General features: G+C 42.2%; 1 protein-coding gene across 7 annotated transcripts in view; it reads left to right on the forward strand.

Moving 5' to 3' along the window:
* The window catches only part of LOC116752880 (schwannomin-interacting protein 1), a 625,076-nt gene extending 605,073 nt beyond the window's left edge, over positions 1 to 20,003 (forward strand). For 3 of the 7 annotated variants that reach the window (XM_032630024.1, XM_032630025.1, XM_032630023.1), the window contains exons 3-7: positions 10,604 to 10,721; positions 11,698 to 11,895; positions 12,865 to 12,988; positions 15,371 to 15,464; positions 19,361 to 20,003. In XM_032630024.1, the coding sequence (XP_032485915.1) occupies positions 10,604 to 10,721; positions 11,698 to 11,895; positions 12,865 to 12,988; positions 15,371 to 15,464; positions 19,361 to 19,412 (586 nt within the window). In that variant the 3' untranslated portion in view covers positions 19,413 to 20,003. Of the gene's footprint in view, positions 1 to 10,603; positions 10,722 to 11,697; positions 11,896 to 12,864; positions 12,989 to 15,370 lie in introns of all 7 variants that reach the window. The other 4 variants (XM_032630022.1, XM_032630021.1, XM_032630019.1 and 1 more) reach the window with 4 other exon arrangements.
* Positions 20,004 to 20,316: the final 313 nt, after the last annotated feature.

Here is a 20,316-nt window from a genome sequence, read left to right on the forward strand (position 1 = left end):
TTTGACATCTTGCTAGAGGCATATCCAGCTGTACTCTGTCTTATGAATTTTATTATTATCGCCAGTGAGAATTCAGTTGTCAGAGCTACTGCAAAAGGGTGGGAGACAGGGAGAAAAAGGCCACAGGGCTGCATTTTATATTTAAAAATGGCTCCAGTGGGCAGCCAAATGTTTAATTAAAAGAACTTCTAGAAATGATTTTTCATTGGTGCATCATCTTTGACAAGTTATCATGACTTTATTACTGAAATTTGCACTCCCTTTAGACAGTGGTCCCTCACATGTGTCTGGACACACACAGCTCATATGAAGACTGGCTCCTTTGAGAGTTTACATAAGCACTCACTGCTATGAGAAAACAGCCTCACTGACTGCATGTGAGCTCTGTCATCTGGAGTTTTAACACAATCGTTTTGTTCAGTATTTTTGTAAAATTTTCTGTGCCCCTCAGATTATTCTCATTCAGATTATCACATGCATTAAAAACCCATGGAAGATATTTCAGAAAACCACTGCCAATAAAATGGTGACACATGCCTCCTTAACACTTAGAATTTTTTTATTTTTTGTTTTTTGTTTTTTCTTTTGGTGATGTGCCTTGCGGCATGCAGGAATCTTAGTTCCCCACCCAGGAATCAAACTTGCTTCCCCTGCTCTCATACTTTTACATGTACCTGTCCAGTTTTCCAAGCACCACTTATTGAAGAGGCTGTCCTTTCTCCACTGTACATTCCTGCCTCAAAGATAAGGTGACCATATGTGCGTGGGTTTATCTCTGGGCTTTCTATCCTGTTCCATTGATCTATCTTTCTGTTTTTGTGCCAGTACCATACTGTCTTGATTACTGTAGCTTTGTAGTGTAGTCTGAAGTCAGGGAGCCTGATTCCTCCAGCTCCGTTTTTAGTTCTCAAGATTGCTTTGGCTATTCGGGGTCTACAGTGGAAGCGTGGAGCCCTAACCACTGGACCACCAGGGAATTCCAGAATTTTTGTTTTAGTTATTGAAAAGTCCTTTCAGGTTTATTTGGGTATATATTTTTATCACATGTGTCTTTTGTGCATACAACAAAATAAGAAAAAGTGATATTGGTTAAGGTAGTCCTACACCCTTTTCACATTCACAATTCAGTTCTCCATTTAACCACTTTCCCTTAGAGTTGTCCATCTTTGCTTTTCCCCACAGTGTCACCCTTTGTGCCATCAGGAGGTGCTGTGCCTCACCTTCCAAGCCACTGTCCCCCATTCTGCAGGTTTCAATGCTGGCACTTTTTTATTATCGGAAGGCATGAATGGTCAACTACCAGAGCCCACCTCTTCTTCAGTGGTCCTTATATGGTTTGTTGGCTGACAGAGTTACAGCTCAGTAGAGCAGTCATGACACCAGCTGCATGGGTGGCTGAGATTGTGAGACATACCCCGACGTTGAAGATGGCCAAAGATGAATAACCATGCATCACAGAATTGATGCAATTCAGTAAATCTACTGCATTCTTTTTAATGACTGAATAGAATCAAATGACCACAAATTGAGTCATGAAACAGAAGGTCTTTGAGATGAAGCTTACTATGGGACCAAGCCTAAATGGCAGCCCCAACATTATTTTAAACATGAACATAAGAAGTGGTGAAAGCAGTGATTCAGTGTTCAAGACAGTAAAAGAATTTGCAATTAAGATTTTCACCAAATCTAACCATACCCCTCAAAAACATCCACAGGCACTGGACTCTTCAACTGCCGTATCTTTACCCCAGCCTCACAGAGGTAAACACCGGTCCGGAAGGGGATGAGCCTAACTTCAGCTCCAGCAGCTGAAACTCATCAGCAGGTCCGGCAGATACAAGTTTAAACTCCGTCTGGGCTGAGCAGAGTAAATAGGCAGGCTGGCTTTACAAATACAAAGAGTGAAATGTATATCCTTTACTTGAGAGTCTATCATCTATGCAGATCCAAAAAGGAGAATGGGATTGAGACTGGGTTGGGGAGGGATGGCAACAGTTGAGTCAAAGAGTCCATCCACAGAAATGTTCACTTATAAGAAAATTTGTTTCTTACTGCCCTCCCCCCTGCTGGGGGCAGGATCTCCTACCCCCAGCACCCCACCAAAAACAAAAGCCCAGCCTGACTCATACGTGAGTCATGGTCCCTGCATAGACACCATCTGAGTCAGACACGCAGCCATCCTCTTCCAGCTGTCAAATATTTAATCCTACTCACCTTTCTCCAACACACAGTGCTAATCAACTCACCCATTTTCTCTCCTTTTCCTTTTTTAAATTCCTGCTAAAGGCCCACACATAGCAGCTCAGAGGCACTCAAAAGAGAAAAATTTGAAGTCAACTGAATTTCTTCCACAAAAAAATATCTAGGTATATTTCCTGCCACTTTTTCTGTACAGAGAGCTCCACATTTTTGTTTACAAACTTGGAATCATAGTATACCTGTTGTTTTAGAGCTTGTTTTTTGTTTCTGTTTTTGACTTAACAATACATCAGGGATATTTGCCCATATTCATAACTGTTCCATTATATATATTTTTACTAGCTGCATAATGGCCCGTCATATATTTCACCATAATATACTTTTTTTTGTAGTTCTATCAATCTTTTTTTAAATTGGGGTATAGTTGTTTTACAATGTTGTGTTAGTTTCTACTGTACAGCGAAGTGAATCAGCCATATGTATCATATATCCCCTCTTTTTTGTTGTTGTTTGTTTGTTTTTGCAGTATGAGGGCCTTTTACTGTTGTGGCCTCTCCCGTTGCGGAGCACAGGCTCTGGTACGCGCAGGCTCAGCGGCCATGGCTCACGGGCCCAGCCACTCCGTGGCATGTGGGATCCTCCCGGACTGGGGCATGAACCCGCGCCCCCTGCATCAGCAGGCGGACTCTCAACCACTGCGCCACCAGGGAAGCCCTATCCCCTCTTTTTTGGATTTCCTTCCCATTTAGGTCACCACAGAGCACTAAGCAGAGTTCCCTGTGCTATACAGCAGGTTCTCATTAGTTATCTGTGTTATACATATCAGTGTATATTTCTCAATCCATAATATACTTAATCTCTTATTGTTCGACACTGAAGTTGTTTCCAATTTTTTGTTTTGCTTTTTTTTCATCTTCTCTTTTATTCTTCCGTTCATGAATTTATTCTAGCCTTCTTATAGTGCCCTGGCTTCTCACCACACTCTCCTAGGATAAAATGCCAGCTTTGTGACCTTGTATAATTTAACCTCTGAGCCTTAGTTTTCTCATATGCAAAATGGAGATCATAATACTTGTTTTAGGTGTATCTGAGGATTAGAGGTAATATATATGAAGTGCCTACAATATAGTAGATGCTCAAAAGTGGTAATTCTTTTTATTTCAGAAAGTAGATTGCTGAGAAATCATTTGGCTTTAATTAAGAGAAAGTAGACCACATTTGGCACCTAGGAGAGATGGCTGTTTTATTCCATTATTATTGCAGTATCAGAAGAGTACCCTTTCTGGTCTTCAATTCGTGCAGAAAATATTTCTGGTGAAAATGCATTTTTTAACATTAAGATCCTATAATTCCAAATTGAATTACATATAAGTGGTCATTATTGAAGGAACTAGACACTGATGTGGAATTAGAATCAGCAGCTGTCTGAGGAATGCAAGTATTTATAGCTCCCTAGAGAATCGGGTTAGGCCACAGGGGCTGCTGCTTCACCATAGAAAAGCTGGTGAACGCTAGTCCACTTCTCTATCCGTTACTTAAGTAGTGAGAAGATTCTGTGGCCACGTGGAGTCGGATGCCTACCAGCCCTCACGCAAACACATACAGATGGAAGGTCCAGAACTAACGAGCCTTAGAAAAGGGAGCAGACAAAAAGTATGTGCAGGATTGGGAGAAGAAAATCCAGAGGGCCATTCACACTCCAGCCGCCTTCGGAGCTACCTTCCGTGGCTTTCGCTGAGGAAGCCAAAAGCCTGAGTCCTGTAAGACGTGGGGTGAGGACAGGACATGAAGAGACATGGTGCCCCCCTTTCCCCCAGCCTTCTCTCTAGCACAGAGTTTGAAACTGCCCTTAACTGCTCTGGGCACATAATGGCGGGAGAGCCAGCTTTCCATCCCTCTTCTGCATTTGCTTCCCCCATCCCGCAGACCACTCTTCTACTGCAGTTAGTTCCCCGCTCATTCACTCTTCTTGGTTAACACTTTACTCACTAATTAATGTCCAGGTAAGTGAAAGTGTTTCCTTTCTCATCTATAAGATAGGGAGTGTCTAATAAGTATTTTTTTGAGTTCCCTTCCAATGCTCTATAGAGTCCACATTTCTATTTGTATATTGTGATTTAATGATCCAAGCATTTGGTACCTGTTAGAAGACCTGATTTCTGTCCCTGGATCAACTACTACTATGCATCCACTTAATATAGGGGTCGTGAACTGTAACATGCCTTCAGGGGCCAGCAAGAAACATAAAGGAATGAAGTAGCCCAGATAAAAGGCAATAGGTGGGACTGTAGTGAACTAGAAAGCGTGTGCCCTGGCCAAAGGGGAGGCATCAGCTCAGCACTGGCCAGTCGGTGCCGTGGGGTTTGCAGAGATGTTATTGCCTGATCATCAAATGAACAAACAAATGAACAGTTAAACATCCCCTTTCTTTCTAATATAGTTGTAAAAATCATTTATAGTACTTCTGTGTGTATGATCATATATGTTAGACCAGCAGTGTTTGCACCTATGTGAATATCACTCTTTTTTAAAAAGTCAGCTCAGCCATAAAAAGGAATGAAATTTTGCCATTTGCAGCAACATGGATGGACTTGGAGGACATTATGCTACGTGAAATAAGTCAGACAGAGAAAGACAAATACTGTATGATATGACTTATATGTGGAATCTTAAAAAATACGGCAAACTAGTGAATATAACAAAAAAGAAGCAGACTCACAGATATAGAGAACAAACTAGTGGTTACCACCTTTGGCACCTAGGAGAGATGGCTGTGGGGAAACGGAAGCAGGAGGGGCAACATAGGGGTAGTGGAGTAAGAGGTACAAACTATTAGGTATAAAATAAGCTACAAGGATATATTGTACAACACAGGGAATAGAGCCAATATTTTATAATAACTATAAATGGAGTATAATCTTTAAAAATTGAGAATTACCATATTGTACACCTGTAACTTATACAACATTGTACAGCAACTATACTTCAATTTTAAAATTTTTAAAAAGTCAAATTATCATCCCATGCGTTGCACACTCTTTAGCAAAAGAAAGTTAACACAATCCCACTAAAGTAAAATAAGAAATAGCAGTATATTTTCACAATAACAAATATTGGGAAGTAGAAACTTTGCCTTTCCTTTTTTTTTTTCAATAGTAATTCTGTAACTTTCATGGTAAATGTCAATACAAAACAGTCAGTAGGGAAAAGAAGAGTAAGGAGCAAGGTTTGGGAAATGGGAAAGGTATTTCACAATTTATTAAGGAATAGTAGCACCTCATTTTAACCCACCTCAGCACATTCTGTAGACACACCGTCACACACACAGTACATCTAGAACTTACCCAAACCTCAATTGTTCCCACGTTCTTTCTTCACGACAAATCCTCAGAAAAATGAAATGTGTTTACAGCTACCCTTGGGTAATTACAATCCACATTTTATATTCCGTCCCCTTTGAAATTCTCATGAAACAGGAAAAGATAATGGGTGGTAATATTCATTATGTAGAAAGCCTTTGAATAATGCATTGGAGATTCATTAAAATAAATAGAAATAATATATTTTAACAGCCCAGCCACAAACTAGTTGGGAATACTGGGTAATGAATGGCATGGCAGGGCCAGAGGCTCTCACAGCCACACTGGTTTTGGACAGAAGATGAGCAATGCATGTTTGAAATCCATAGGCATTTCAGAGTTTCCTCTCTGTTTCTTAAGGAAACCATACGATTGCCTTGAAGTTATAAGCAACTACAGGAGGCATTGTGTGCTTAAAATTATATTGTCATCACAAGCAAGACCTAATAAATCCAAACCTAAGGTTAAGTGCAGTGCAGTATGGGGGAAAGGCCACTGGATTCAAAAACCAGAGGCCCAGCCTATAGTCTCTTGCTTTGTGATCTTGTACCATTTATCTGTTGCCATGGTGGTGATGTGTAAAAAAACCCACCCACATCAGTGGCATCCGATGATAAGCACTGATTTCTGCCGCTGATCAGAGCTGGGTTCCCATGGGGCTTACTCGTGTGTCTATGATTGATTGGCTATGGATTGGCGAGGTACCGCTACTGCTTGCTCTTGGCTGAGCTCCGTCAGGTGCCTGGGGCTTCAGTTGGGACAACGGCCGATTGAGTTCTGTGCTACGAAGTCCCTCCTCTGCCAGCAGGCTGAGCTGGACTTGTTCTGCGGGCAGCGGCACGGTTCCCTGGGGCAGCGGGGAGTGGGGGGGTGGGCGGATGGAGGCGCTCGGAACCGGAATACTGTCACTTCCTCTGCATTCTGTTGGCCAAGGCAAGTCAGGAGGCCAGCCCAGGGGTCCGGAAATAGACTCCACCTCTTGATGGAGAACCCGCAGTCTTACTATAGGGGGACCAGATAGAGAGAGGGGAAGAATTGGGACCATTTTAATAATCAGGCTGTCACAGATCTGGGGCAAGTTATCTGACTTCTTTGAGTAACCGCTGCCTTGCCTGGAATCCACAGGTGGTTGTACAGCCCAAGGAGAGAATGAAGTGAACACACTTTTAAACTCAAATTCACTGTAACCGTTCAAGTGAAATTAACTAAGGCGTGGTGCAGGGGATAGAACCAAAGAATCTTCAGCATTCCTCTGTGGATGCTGGCGGTCTAAGCTAGTGCTGGGAGATTCCTGTTTTAAAAATCAGAAAACACCAAATGGTTCTGGGATTCGGAGCTGGCCGTCAGACCAGGCCACTCCCAGTCACCGCAACCCAAGGCCAAGGACAAAGGCCAGATATCCAATGCCGCTGCCCCACTACAGGTCACAGCAAACTTTAAGACCATCCCATCACTTCTCCCACGGAGTAAACTGGTCTTGTCCCTGTATTTTGAAAAAGGTATTGTCTTTATACCAAATCATATCACCAGGTAGCTAGGTCTTTGAGATATCCTCTTAGTAGTTAAGATCTTTCCATCTCCATCATTCTCTCACTTCCGAGCATATTTTCATAATATCCCTGCTGACAGTAGTTGGAGGTCAGCACATGTGTTTTCTAAGTAACTTTTCCTCACTGTAAATGCCAAGTGGACACTGGTGCTGAACAGCCTATCAACTAAATGCTTTCCCGATCCTGGCCAACAGGAACTGTCGCTCAGAAAGCCACGTTCACTCACACTGAGATGTCCAGGAAGCACACTTAGTCTCTTATCTCTTCACGTTTCTGAGCCTTCTCCATCCATGACAGCCCCCTCCCCATACCCTCGGCTCCCTGTCAGTAACTCTGGGCTGCAGTGTGGTTTTTCATGGCGTAAGGAGAAGAGGTTTCCGGGGTGACCAGGACGCAGACCTTCCAGTAATCAAATCCACAGGCAAGGAAGACATCAAGCAGCCTTTTGCTCATAGCCCTCTGCCGAACGCCATTCCAAACATCAAGTAACCCTGAATTGGATACCTTAAATTATATCACTAATTAACAAGAAGAGGTTAGTGTTTTGTTTTCACCTCAGACGGTGCTTGAGAGCTCCAAGCAAATTAGCCCCCGGCTGCTGGGATTTCGCCAGACTGCATAGCCTGGTTATAGGCGAGACACCGCAGTGTGAGGGACCGGGGCTCCGAGTGGCTGGAGGGAGAGCCTCAGAACAGCCATGCCTCCCCGGGATGGGAAGGGGCCAGGAACAGGGGTTATCGTTCCTGGACCCAGTGGCACAGAGGCCCCTCAGCACTGGCCGCTGCTTGGGAGCTGTGGTCGAGTTTCCCCAAGGCCGCCTTCATCTTAAACCCTCTTAAAGGCTAAAGGCAAACAAATCCTTCTTGAAACCTGAGTCCGTTTTAAGATGTCTGTACTAAAATCCCCGCTGAACTATTAGCTGTAATATCATATAATTTCCTTTTCCTGAGAGTAACACTCTTGGTGATTACCGCTATAAGGAATTATAAGGCTCACCCTGTAAGAAGCTCTGCTCAGTTTCCCACGGTGATAATGTGTTACTAAGGCGATTTTCTGAATTTCTACCTGAGGTGTTTTTTCATTTCACTCCGACTACTGAATCCTTCCCTTTTCTTTTTTCTTGGCCTTTCCTGAGTTAGAAACACTGCATGGGGTAGTTGATTTAGGTCTGAGTTGATCCTTAGCACAAAGGTCAATTTGGGGGCAGAACAACAGAATTTACGATCAGACTTTCTTCATAAGGAAAATATATATCTTTGGATGTTTTAAACCTTATTTTGCAGTGGTATCATGTGTTATTTTATATTTTTATAATCTGTGTATATAGTGTCTTCTTTTCAAGACTTTAGTTATTCAATAAACAGGAAATACTACATAATCCTTGATTCGAATTAGGTTTAATTTAAAATGTCTTTTTTATTTTAAAATATGACTTTAAAATGTCTGTTTTTAATTTGCACTTTTTAAATTTCCACTGTTGTCCGATCCATGTATCTTGAGTTTTATTGTTAAAAATGGGTTGATTTGGGTTTTTTTTTTTACCAACTACAGACAATAAATTTTAAAACTTAATTTATATGGGATCAAAGGGTAACCTGAACGTATTATATTTCTCCAGGAAAAAAAAAACATATATATTCTAATGATAGAAAGTTAAAAGGAGACAAATTCCAGCTCAATAAATATTCAAGCTGCCTAACAGTGAAAGTCAGCTCGGGACCCCCCAGTGAGTCAGTTGTTCATCAGGAATTGCTGTGACCAGGCCAGGTATTCAAGTAGGTGACTGCAGGGGTCCCTTTACAAAGTCACATCACCTTTAAAATTCTGTGGGTGTTTTTGTCTAGGCTTTCAGGAAGTAGAGAAAGGAGGATAATGAACAGGTACAGAGCACCTGCCCTCTGCCCATCTCTGAGGTCTTTTCATCCTTTCTACAAACCACTGAATTATTCACCCTATTTTACAGATGAGGAAACTGAGGTTCATAAAGTAATGTGCCTTGGGAAAGAAGTAAGGATTCAAACCTAAGTCCTACTGATTCCAAGCACCCTGAGCTGATCACAGCAGAACCTGTGGCTTTCTGCGGCCAGCCCTAGGCCTGGGTCTGCTTGCCTGCACCGGGAGGGTAGTGGGGGAATGGAACTGGACCTACAGAGGGAAAGGCTGCGTTTCTCTCCTGGGGAAAATAAGCTGGGACTTTCAGTAATTAGAAGTTAACAATAGGTGGCGGTACATACCCATAACAACGATGGTGCCTGTGTTAACAATCAGTACATTTTCTTTTTCTGAGTTCTGTATTGTTTTCAATCAAAGTGCTTTAAATGAGGCATTTGAGCAATTTATGCAGAGAATCCCTACCCATTTGAATAATAAAAAAAAGCAAATGGGAATGTCAGCTATCAGACGAGTTGCTCTTTGCATTTCTCACTGTGACAATAAAGACGCCAGAGCAGATTTGGTGTCCCCTGTCCTAAACCTGGCTTACAGGAGCCTCCTTATGACCCCTTGCTGCTTAGCAGTTTCCTTCTGCCTTTTCTTTCTCTAAACCTACAGACTGGGGCTACTAGGGATGCTAAGAAAGTGCTTCTTGAAAAAACACTTTGTTGTCAAACAACAATGAAATGTGTTCGACTTCAGAGGAAGGTTAGGACACAGAGTTGGATCCACAGCCTTGTTGCGTGTATAGCAGATACACAGCCGGCTGGCCCTTTGTGACCACATTCCCGGCAACATCCCTCTGGAGCTTCCCAGATTCGCCACAAACATAATGAGCTCCCAAGACATCTCTGCCTCTGAGGCTCTGTACGCAAGGCAGTCTGTAGAGCCTTGTGTTCCAACATTCTGCTTTTCTGACTAAGCTGGACGCTTCCTTAAGTTTCTCGAGGGTGAACCTCTGGTGTGTTTTTTTCTTAATGACATAAATGGGCTCCCTTGGCTGGCTTTTGACAACCGCCTCAAATAAAATTTTCCTTCAGACGACCTTATTTGGGAATAAAAAGGAGTCTTTCTTCGGAGAGCTCTGGCCCCGGGATGCTGTATCTAATGAGCATCATTGGATTGTCCCCGTGGGGCAGGACACTAGATGATACCAAGCAGCCTTATTTGGCTGAGGACCCATTCCTCTTCATCGACAAAAAATGTAAACTCAGTGTCTCAATGCGTTTTTATTGTGTACCAACTATGTGTTTGATGTTGTGCTGGGTGCTATCATGTAGCCTGAAATTACTTTTCTCCCAGCGTGAATTTGTGTGTGGGAAAAAAAGCGAATACAGTATGAGTTAAAAGTTATCATCTTATCATTTATCAGCTTATCAAGTTATCTTTCTTATCTTCTAGTAAAAGTTATCATTTATGAGTTGGGAGTAATATTTGCTCACTCATTGCTCCCTGTGAAGAACACATTAAACTACTTTCTTTAGCAAAATCAGGCAGTTCTTTCGGTTGCTACCAGATAACAAATAGCTGAAAGGAATTAGTGTCCTGTTTCCTTCTGCCCAGCCTGCAGAGTGGGATGAACCTGCAGATATGCTTTGTCAACGACAGCGGCAGCGATAAGGACAGCGATGCCGATGACAGCAAGACCGAAACGAGCTTGGACACCCCCTTGTCTCCCATGGTGAGTCCCAAAGCTGCCGCTGAGGCTCAGAGTGTGCTTTCCTGGTCATTTAGCTTCTTTTCTGTTGTTAGTCAGAAACAAACATGTCAGAGGTTAAAAAAGCAGTGTCTCATGACATTTCTTGACATGGCATGCTCCTAAAATTTGACAGTGATTGAAAAAGTAAAATTGTGATCCAAGAAGGATACATAAGCTCTGTTAAAGTTAGCGACAACTTTCATACTAAATCATAAGAGAAATCACATAGGCCCTAAAAATTATAAAAGAAAATACACTATATACCAATCCTTCCCCACTGGGCTTAGAAATATGAGCACAGACTAACAATGGGACACATTTTAAAAGGCAGGGGATGGGGTCCAGGCAGGGGTGGGAATGGTAGCACATAGCTGTTGCTCAGAGAAGCCAGCAAGGTAATGTGGGTTAAACACTGGTTACTCTTCCTTGCACACGTATTACAAAAGATGGCTTGATGATCCTGGGTGCTTGTTGCTGGATTTCTTTCCTCTCTGGGAGGTCTATCGCCTTTCTTACCAAAGACTAACTAATAGGAAACCGTGTTGGTTGTTGAGTGCAATGCCGCGTCAGAACTTCGTAGGATATCTGAGATCCTGTCCGCTCCAGGGAGCAACGCACCGCCTTAGCTCTGGGTTAAATATTTTGCTGTGTTTGTTCACTTCAAGAAAGGTTTGAGAGTAAGAATCAAAGAAATGTCTCAAGTTTGTTGCAAATATATATTCTCCCTGTTATTAATTATGTTACTTTTTATGCTAAAATCAGAGTCTATCACTGACTGAGGAAATAAAGTAGCTTTTAAAATGTTACTTGCAATGGGTACAAATCAAATCAAGAGTTGAGTCCCCTGATGGAGGGGACTCTTGGCTGCTTTGAGAGAGGGCTCAGGGAAGACTGTAGCTCATCTCCAAAGATGGTACCCGGCACGCAAAGCTCAGGGCTGCTCTTTTTCCCTTCACAGAGCAAACAGAGTTCTTCCTATTCCGATAGAGACACTACTGAAGAAGAATCCGAATCCCTGGATGACATGGATTTCCTCACAAGGCAAAAGAAATTACAAGCCGAAGCCAAAATGGCCCTTGCCATGGCCAAACCAATGGCCAAAATGCAAGTAGAAGTGGAAAAACAGAACAGGAAGAAGTCTCCCGTCGCTGATCTTGTAAGCAGCGAACGCTGAAATGCAAACGAGTGTTTGGTGGCTGCAAATGGTTGAGGCTGTCCCAGTCCTTTCCCAGAGTTATGCAAACTTGGGTTTTTACAAGGCAGTGTGTAAAACGTACTGTCATTGAGAAACATTTAAGTCTGTTTCTTTTTCCTTCCTACTGTATCACTGAAGGATACACACGCAACAGATTTCACTCACAAAAGTGAACTTTGCTCTTGATTCATATCTACTGTGTTTCTTAGGGGCAGTATAAGCTGTCATGGGAATATTTTAATTCCTTTAAAGCAATCTCAGTTTAATCATATCTACTGTGTTTCTTAGGGGCAGTATTAGCTGTCATGGGAATATTTTAATTCCTTTAAAGCAGTCTCAGTTTAAGAACCCATTGCTATGGCAAACTCACTATTGCTTTAGCTCATGTTCCCCCCTTTTCAATGAAGACAGTATGGCAGAGTGGATGAGAGCCCTGGGCTTTGGAGCTTAAGACTAGCTCTGCCATTGACCTACTGTGGGGCTCTGGACACGTCTCAGTTTTCTCATCTATACAATGGGTATAATAATAATAGCTGTGTCAGAGCACGATTGTGGAAAAAGTAGTCAAAGCACTTAGCACAGTGCTTGTAGCATGCTATAAGTTAATAAGTAGCTGATATTATTAATTTTATCCATGTCATTGACATTACTTGAGCTCCCTGGTAATTCATTTGTGGATGTAATAATTGACTCTCAGCTGTAGACCAGTCCAAAAGCTTTTGATTTGAGTAGTGTCCCATTCTGATGCCAATAGCGTTTCAGATGATGTGCATATATGGAGGGCCTCACGTTGGGAAAGTCAGATGGGGAGAGCTTTTAAGCAAGGAACCTGAAGTGGGTGAATGAAGGTGGGTCTTTTAGGAGAAAACTGGGTCGTACATTCAGTGTGCTTGCAGCTCACCCCTCCATTTCTTCCCTTTCTGTCTTCAGCTGCCACACATGCCTCATATAAGTGAATGCTTGATGAAAAGAAGTTTAAAGCCCACTGACCTGAGAGACATGACTATTGGGCAGCTACAAGTGATAGTCAATGATCTCCATTCCCAGATAGAAAGTAAGTGTAAGATGCTCTGGAAAACGGGATATTAAGTGTAAAATATCATGGGATGGATAGTACTATTTCCTGGGTTCAGCTCCTTGGTACGTTTCATTGGGGTCCTCCTGTGTACTTAGAAGGAAAAGAAGAGAATCACAGCGCTCTCTTTTTTTGTTTTTTTTTAACTGTAAAATGTTGAGAAACTTTAAGACTTTTTCAAGGTTCACAGAGGTTAGGGATCCCTTTTATTCATCTGAAATCCCCAGCTCCCAGCACAGTGCCTGGCATATAGTTGGCTCCCAACGCCTGTTTGTAGAATATAATTTAGTAGTTACAAGTCATTTATTATACAGTCATACGCTCAGCTTTACTTGCACATACATTCATTTTAGGTCATCAAATTCTATTCGACTTATGCTGTGGGACTCCAGGTGGTGAAAGTATATGTGACCGATATGTGAAAATTGTAGGGTGAGAAAGCGTGGGCCTTTTCCCCCCAGAATGAAGAAGGGCCTCCACAGGAAGTGTGCAGGGCGGGTGGTCAGTGAGTGGCATTCACTCGAAGTGATTGGTTACGCAGGGAAGGGCAGGTGCTGGACCAATGAGAGAGCTCGCTCACTGGGACAGCATGCTTAGCCCAGGTGAACTCACGAGCCCTCCAGCCTCTGGAACATACAAGTCCATAAAGTCTGTAGGCTGATAGATTAAAACCACCTAAGAGACATGCCAACCAAATGCAAACCAACTAGATGTATTTACTTATTCAGGTACAATAAAGGTATTGTGGTTATGTTCAATTTTTTTAAAAAAGAGACCTGTCTTTAGAGACACATACTGAAGCATTTACTGATGAAATAATATGATGTCTGAAATTCCCTTTCAAATGATCTAGTGGGAGAAGAGGAGATAGATGAGTTCAAGACTGGCTATGAGTTGATAACTGTTGAAGCTGGCTGGATGCATGGGGCAGGGGGATTCCTTAAACAATTCTCTTTACTCTTGTATCCCTTTGAAAATGTCCATAACAAAAAATTTAAAACTTCATACAGAAAAGACATTCCCACGCACTATGCAGGCACCCTACTGAGTACTAGTATAAAAAGCTACCCTAAGAACCCACTAGAAAAAATAAAATTGGATGTATTCAGTGACAAGTTAATACCTTCAGCATTTTAAAATCAAGAGAAAGGATTTAACATTTTAATTAGGGAACCACAGATTCACAGGCTTTTAAAAAATTCTACTACATTTTAATTTTAGTTGAGCGTAAATTACTAGGAATTAAGGACTTAAAAGGCTTTCTGATCTTTTACCACTGAAACATCCTTCTTAGACTTTTACATAATAACATTGCCAGCTAGTCCTTTTCTGGAGGAGATGGAGTTTTAGACCTCTTTGTATGACTTTTTTTGGTCCTTTTTTAAATTGAAAACTAATCTGAACTAAAGGCAGACAAATGCATCATTTGAGGTCAGGATCTCTGAAAACATTTCCAAGGAGGACCTCGCTGAATACCCCCTTCCTTTCTTTGATTTCTGGGCCCAGAGCTCTTGCTAAATGAATGCTATCCCTTATATGTCCACATGTCCAGACCTAGAAGCTTTCACTCTTAGCTGATGTGAGGGGGGAAAAAGCAAGAGAGAGCCCCCTGCTTGTTTATATTTTTCAATAGCAGAAGCCAAATTAAACCCAGTACACTGATTTCAGGAAGACTAGTTATGTTTCCATCTATTTTATGCCCAGTAGAAATCCTAAAGAATACTTTCCTCAGCACCCATTGTCCAGAGAACTCAGGGGTTGTTTCTTCAGGTCTTACACATCTGGTTCTCCCACAGCTTTAGATATTACTGTTTCCTAGAACAACCTGCACGTAGGCTCCTCGCCTCGACCCCGAGGAGCCTTTGAGCATCCTCAAGGCGCCTTCCTCCCCAGCAGGGGGTCTGATGGGGCTCTTGTCGGGTGCAGTGGCCCCCCCAGCTCTCCGTGTGGCAGGAGCACCCTGAAGATGAACGGTGGAAAACTGAACGTGCCCCAGACTTCCGCGTTCACATTTCTTGAAAACAAAATTCCGCTTCTTCTAACAAGCTGTTTTCCTAACAGCTAACAATTTCTTTTCCCACTCTAATGTGAATGTAATTGGATATACTTTGTACTCCTTTTCTGTCAACACTTCTATAAGTATGCAAGCTAGTCGTGCTCTCAGATTGGTGACCTCTCCTGGGCTTATGAGAAGCTAATGTAAGAACTCTACATTTTAGCAAAAATAGTCTCCTGCTATGTTTAGCTGTTTGTATATATGTATGTATCTATCGTACGTACATAATGGTGCATAAGTGGTTTCACATCCTGACTTAGATGCAATTTTATCTGTTTCTAAATGCTTTCGTTTCTTTGCCCCAGGCTTGAATGAAGAGTTGGTCCAGCTGCTCCTCATACGAGATGAGCTGCACACAGAGCAAGACGCCATGCTGGTGGACATCGAGGACCTGACCAGGTCAGTGGTGCCTCATCTTTGCAAAGAAGGAAGGAAGCCTGGGATGGTTGGAAGTCTAAGAATTAAGGCAAGAGCGAGCTCTAGAGAACTTCTTTCCTTACTTCCATCAGTAACTCGCCTAATCTCTGCTGGTGTCAGCTGTTTAGATGGAGGGGAAGCGGCCAAAACTGCTCCCATCCTAATGCATGGCTTCTTCACAACCATCCTCCCCTAGTGATGGATTGTAAGTGCATTAGAACTTCATCCACCCCCACTTAAATCAGGTCAGCAATTCTGGCCTAAGGACATTATCCTGAAGGACTGTCCCCTTGAGAGTCATCCCTAAGCCATTCCATGCTGGCACGATTCCAGCACGTGGTGGGTGCCACCAAGTGGCACTTGCTGTTATATGACCTGACTCTTGATCGCATCTGCCATGCCCGGAAGGCAAGGACACTGGCATCTTTCCACAGCACCAGCGCCACCAGATTGCTCTCACCATGGGGAGACTCCAAGACTTGAGTTTCTAGCTGGGCCTGGTTCCGAGCGCCTGTCTGTAAAGAGGTAAAGAATGCTTCCTTCCCTGGGGCATAGGGAAACTAGGCTAATGCTGGTCAAGATCTTGCATTTCTTCATAGTTTTCCTTGTGGAAAAGCCTCTCACCATAAATATATAAAGTATGTGAAATACCGTGAGCATTCCTATGATCCTATACTGTATTTACGATGCCGCCTTTTCCGAGACAGTTTATAGGAAGTCTTTAAACCACAAGGCAACAGTTATTATTAATCCCAGAAATGGTATTCAGAGAGTAGAAGCTCCCAAGGAGAGAAAGAAAACTGCTTGTCACGGTAACATAAGGAATTAACCACATGATCCAGAGCCATCCAGGAGAAGTTGGAAAACATATGTAGTGAAAATGCTCTCAGCACTCACCACAGGGACCACTTCTCAATGTGTAACACTGGGTAAAATATTTTTCTAAATGCAGTGTTATAAAAATAGCTTGGGTAGCAAAGTAAATGCTGCGGAACTATGTTTAAGTTCGTTTTTAAAGCCCTGTGGGCAGCACTCTGTTTTGTACGCTTTGGATGTTATATTGCCTCACCCCTAACAAAAAAACGAAAACAAAAAAACCCAGAAGGTCTTCTCATACCTTCTTAGCATATTTGCCTTCATGTGAAGTATAGTAACACTCAAATACTATTATTGCCCCCTACAGCTGTATTCGGGCACTGCACCAACAATTGTAAGACACCTGCCTTTTTGCTACGCTAACAACTTTGCATATAGGGATTACGATTATGGGAAATCAGTAGTGAAATATACAACCAGGACATGCATCTTCTGAAAAATATATAGACTCTTTCGTCAATTCTGTGGCTTGCCTATGATAACAGAGACCGTTTCTCTGCCCCTCAGAGCAGCGTTGGCACCCCTCGTTGCTAAGACGACATTCAGAGGCTCCTCCCTTCTCTCAGAATGTTAGGCTGTTACTTAGGTTTGCAGTGAATTTTGCTTATCCCTTCAGATGGTGTGATCATGGGAGACAGGGTGGGCAGAACCATGGGGTTCAAAGGAGAGGAGTCACTAATTTAAAGGTACTGGAGGAACCCTTTAAATTAGAGCAGGTGGGGAGAAGTTTCTATGCCCATTCCTGGCTGCAGAAATATAATTTTGCTCATGGAGGGATCTAAGGATATTTACACTTCCTTAAAGGTAGAAGTGCCAGAGTTTTGCAGCCAGATCCCAGAAGGCCAAGCGCTTGGCCGCTGGGAAGCCCTGTTCACCTATTCCCTTTACCTGTGCAGCTCCTACCATTCAGGTGCCAGTTCAGATCGGTGGTTCTCAATTTTGGTCGCCCATTGGAACCATCTGGGGAGCTTTTAAAATACTGATGTCTGGGTCTCACTCCCAGAGCTTCTGATTTAATTATTCTGTGAAGTAACCTGTGCATGAGGAGTTTTTAAATCTTTCCAGATGATTCCAATGCACAGCCTAATTTGAAAACCCTGGGTTTAGATACCTCTTTGGAGAAGTGCTCCCTGATCCCCCAAGACTGATGTAGGGCCCTCTGTGCTCCTGGCAGCATGGCATCCCTCCCAGGTAGAGGCTAATCCTATTGTGTTATATGGTTTACAACCAACCTGGCTATAAGCCCCCTGAAAGCAGAGACAACACTATTTTCATTCATTGCTGTGTCCTCAGAACCTAATACAGGGCCTGCCAAGTACGTAGTAGGTCCTCAATAGGGATTGTTGATAAAAAGAAGTCCTTGTGGGGCTTGAGTGAAATAAATCCTAGTAAAGACTTTATAAATAGTTGACAAGAACCTTTTGGTTTTATGGACGGAAACCCTTTCCCTCCTTTGTTTACAATTTTAATGAAATTCACCCTTGTATGTATGTCTCAAAATAACACCCAGCTTTCAGTATTTTCTGAAGCTCTTGCCTTCCTGTTCTTTCCTTCTGTCTCAGAAAACCCCTTGTTGTTTGTATGCACACACACACACACACAGATACATATTTTAAAACTGCTATAAGAACTACACTTTAATTAGCTACCATGGAATCTTAGTCCCTGGGCATCAAAATATTTCTTGAGCTGAATTTGTTCAAGTGAGGCCCATGAGCTACTTTATGAAAATGTTAAAAAAAAAAAAGATGGTCTGCTAGAAGGCATAATTTCTTTTTTAGGAATAGGATGCTATTGATGTCTTTTTCCTGAGTCCCTTTGTTGGTAAATAAATATCAGAATATTCTTTGTGGGCTGCTGCGTGTGGCAGGGACGCTGCTGTCACTTCTCTGTTTCTGAATGTATTTGCCCTGTAACACAGATGGGAGACATTCTGCATACCAGTGAGTTTAAACTTGATGTCACTGACTACCGAAGGCTAGGCAGCACCCAGAAACTGCCCCTGGACCTTTGATGACAGCTGAAAACCACACCCTTAGATGCTTTTCTCTTGCCAGATTTATAATTTCCTAAGATCCTCCTTCAAAACATTTGTTTCTTGCAGCCTTCAGACCCTGCCACTCCCTGAGAAGACATTTACTTAGTGCCCGATCGAGTGATGTAACCAGCTTAGCCATTCCTCCCACCTCGTCTCCACTGGCCAGCTGCTGGTTAGCCCAACTTTGGGCTCACAGGCCGTAATAGGCCTTGATGAGTAAGACTCACCCCGCCCTGTCGCCCCCTCACTGCCGTGATCATGCCCTTGGGACTGCCCTTGGGACTAACGGAGGGGGAAAAAATATGCAAATGGGGGAAATCTTGACAACCACAAAGGCCTACCGTTTGTTTGGAAGACATTAGCCTTTGTAAGAATAAAATTGAACTATTGTATTATTAACAAGAGCCTTGTTAATACCTAGATTTGCATCTATGTGCATATTGTTTGGATAAAGTAGTCATGCAGTTACTTTCTATCACAACACCTTGTTTTGACTTTTTGCTTAGCACTTAATCTTCTATCTGCTATCTCCTTGCTTGCTGTCTGTTCCTTTCTTGTCTCTTTCCATTACAATATATACTCCATGAGAACAAAGATCATTGTCTGCTCACCACCGAATCCCCAGCACCAGGAGCACAGAGAAGGCACATATTAAACATTTGTTGAATAAATTATCCTAGTTACTTTTCCCTTTTCATTTTTAAACACGGCACTTTTCTTCTCAAAGGAATATGACATCTACATGTCTCAGGTTAATCCAGTGGCTTACTAAATAAAAGGAATCGTACATAGAATATAAAACTTGGAAGAGGGCAAATCCATTTGAATGAAGTACCGTTTCTTGAGTCTCTTGATTTCACTATGAGTAACTCCGAGCCTCCGTTTGGAGGATGTCTTAGCTGTTGATGGGAAAGCAGTTTGGCTTTCTCCTTAGCACTAAATAATTGTATTATTCATTTTACAGACATGCTGAGAGTCAGCAGAAGCACATGGCCGAGAAAATGCCTGCAAAGTGAAAAGAAGCCATCCAACCAGAGGACAAGCTAGAATTTATTTTGCTTCTGTGGTTGTAAAAATGCTGTTGCTAAAGGTGGCATAGAAACAAACAAATATCAGTGTTAGTCATCGATAATGTCTGAAGCTTAACGTCCAGTGATTGGCCTTTGCTTCTTAATTTATTTTCATTTTTTTACTGTGCCACTAAATATCAGGCATTTTAATAAAATATTGTTACAAAAAATGTACAGTACTTACACCATCCCAAATCATGGTTAATCAAAGAGGGTAGTTTTAACTTTATTTTTATTTGTTTAGAGATTCTGAGTTGGAGCAGTATTTTACCATTTGACTGCTTTCATTCTTCACTGTAGTTTTAAAGAAGAACTGTAAATGACGGTGCTATCCAAGTCAAAAAATACATGCCTGCCTCGTAGTGAAGTTGTAGGTCTCTGTAATATGTATATTTTAATCAGTTTTCAACATTTTGTGAATGTTGACTACCTGAAGTTCATTTTTAGATGTGCTATTAACATTCTGTTGGATTCAGAGGGTTCCTTAAAAGTTTTATGTATAAATATGTAAAATAAAAATTAAAACTTTGTTTCATAGGATATGTCTTTTTGCTCACTAGCAAGCCCTACACTGGCTGTACTTCTTCCGTCTTCACTCTTCCTCAACTGAAATCCCCACCGGGAAGCTTCTATCGGTGAAGAAACAAAGGGCTCCGGAGAACAAGAAATGCAGGGAATCGCCAAGAAGATCGTGGAGAGTATGGGAGAGTGTGTGTGTGTGTGTGTGTGTGTGTGTGTGTGTGTGTGATCCAAAGATGACAACATCAGGCACATCAGAGCCAGCACTGTTACTGCTGAAAGTTATCAGTCTGGAATTTCAATACTTTATTATTTAATAGCTGCTGGTTTT

Source organism: Phocoena sinus, chromosome 4 (assembly GCF_008692025.1).
Source record: "Phocoena sinus isolate mPhoSin1 chromosome 4, mPhoSin1.pri, whole genome shotgun sequence".
In the NCBI taxonomy this organism is placed as follows: Eukaryota; Metazoa; Chordata; class Mammalia; order Artiodactyla; family Phocoenidae; genus Phocoena; species Phocoena sinus.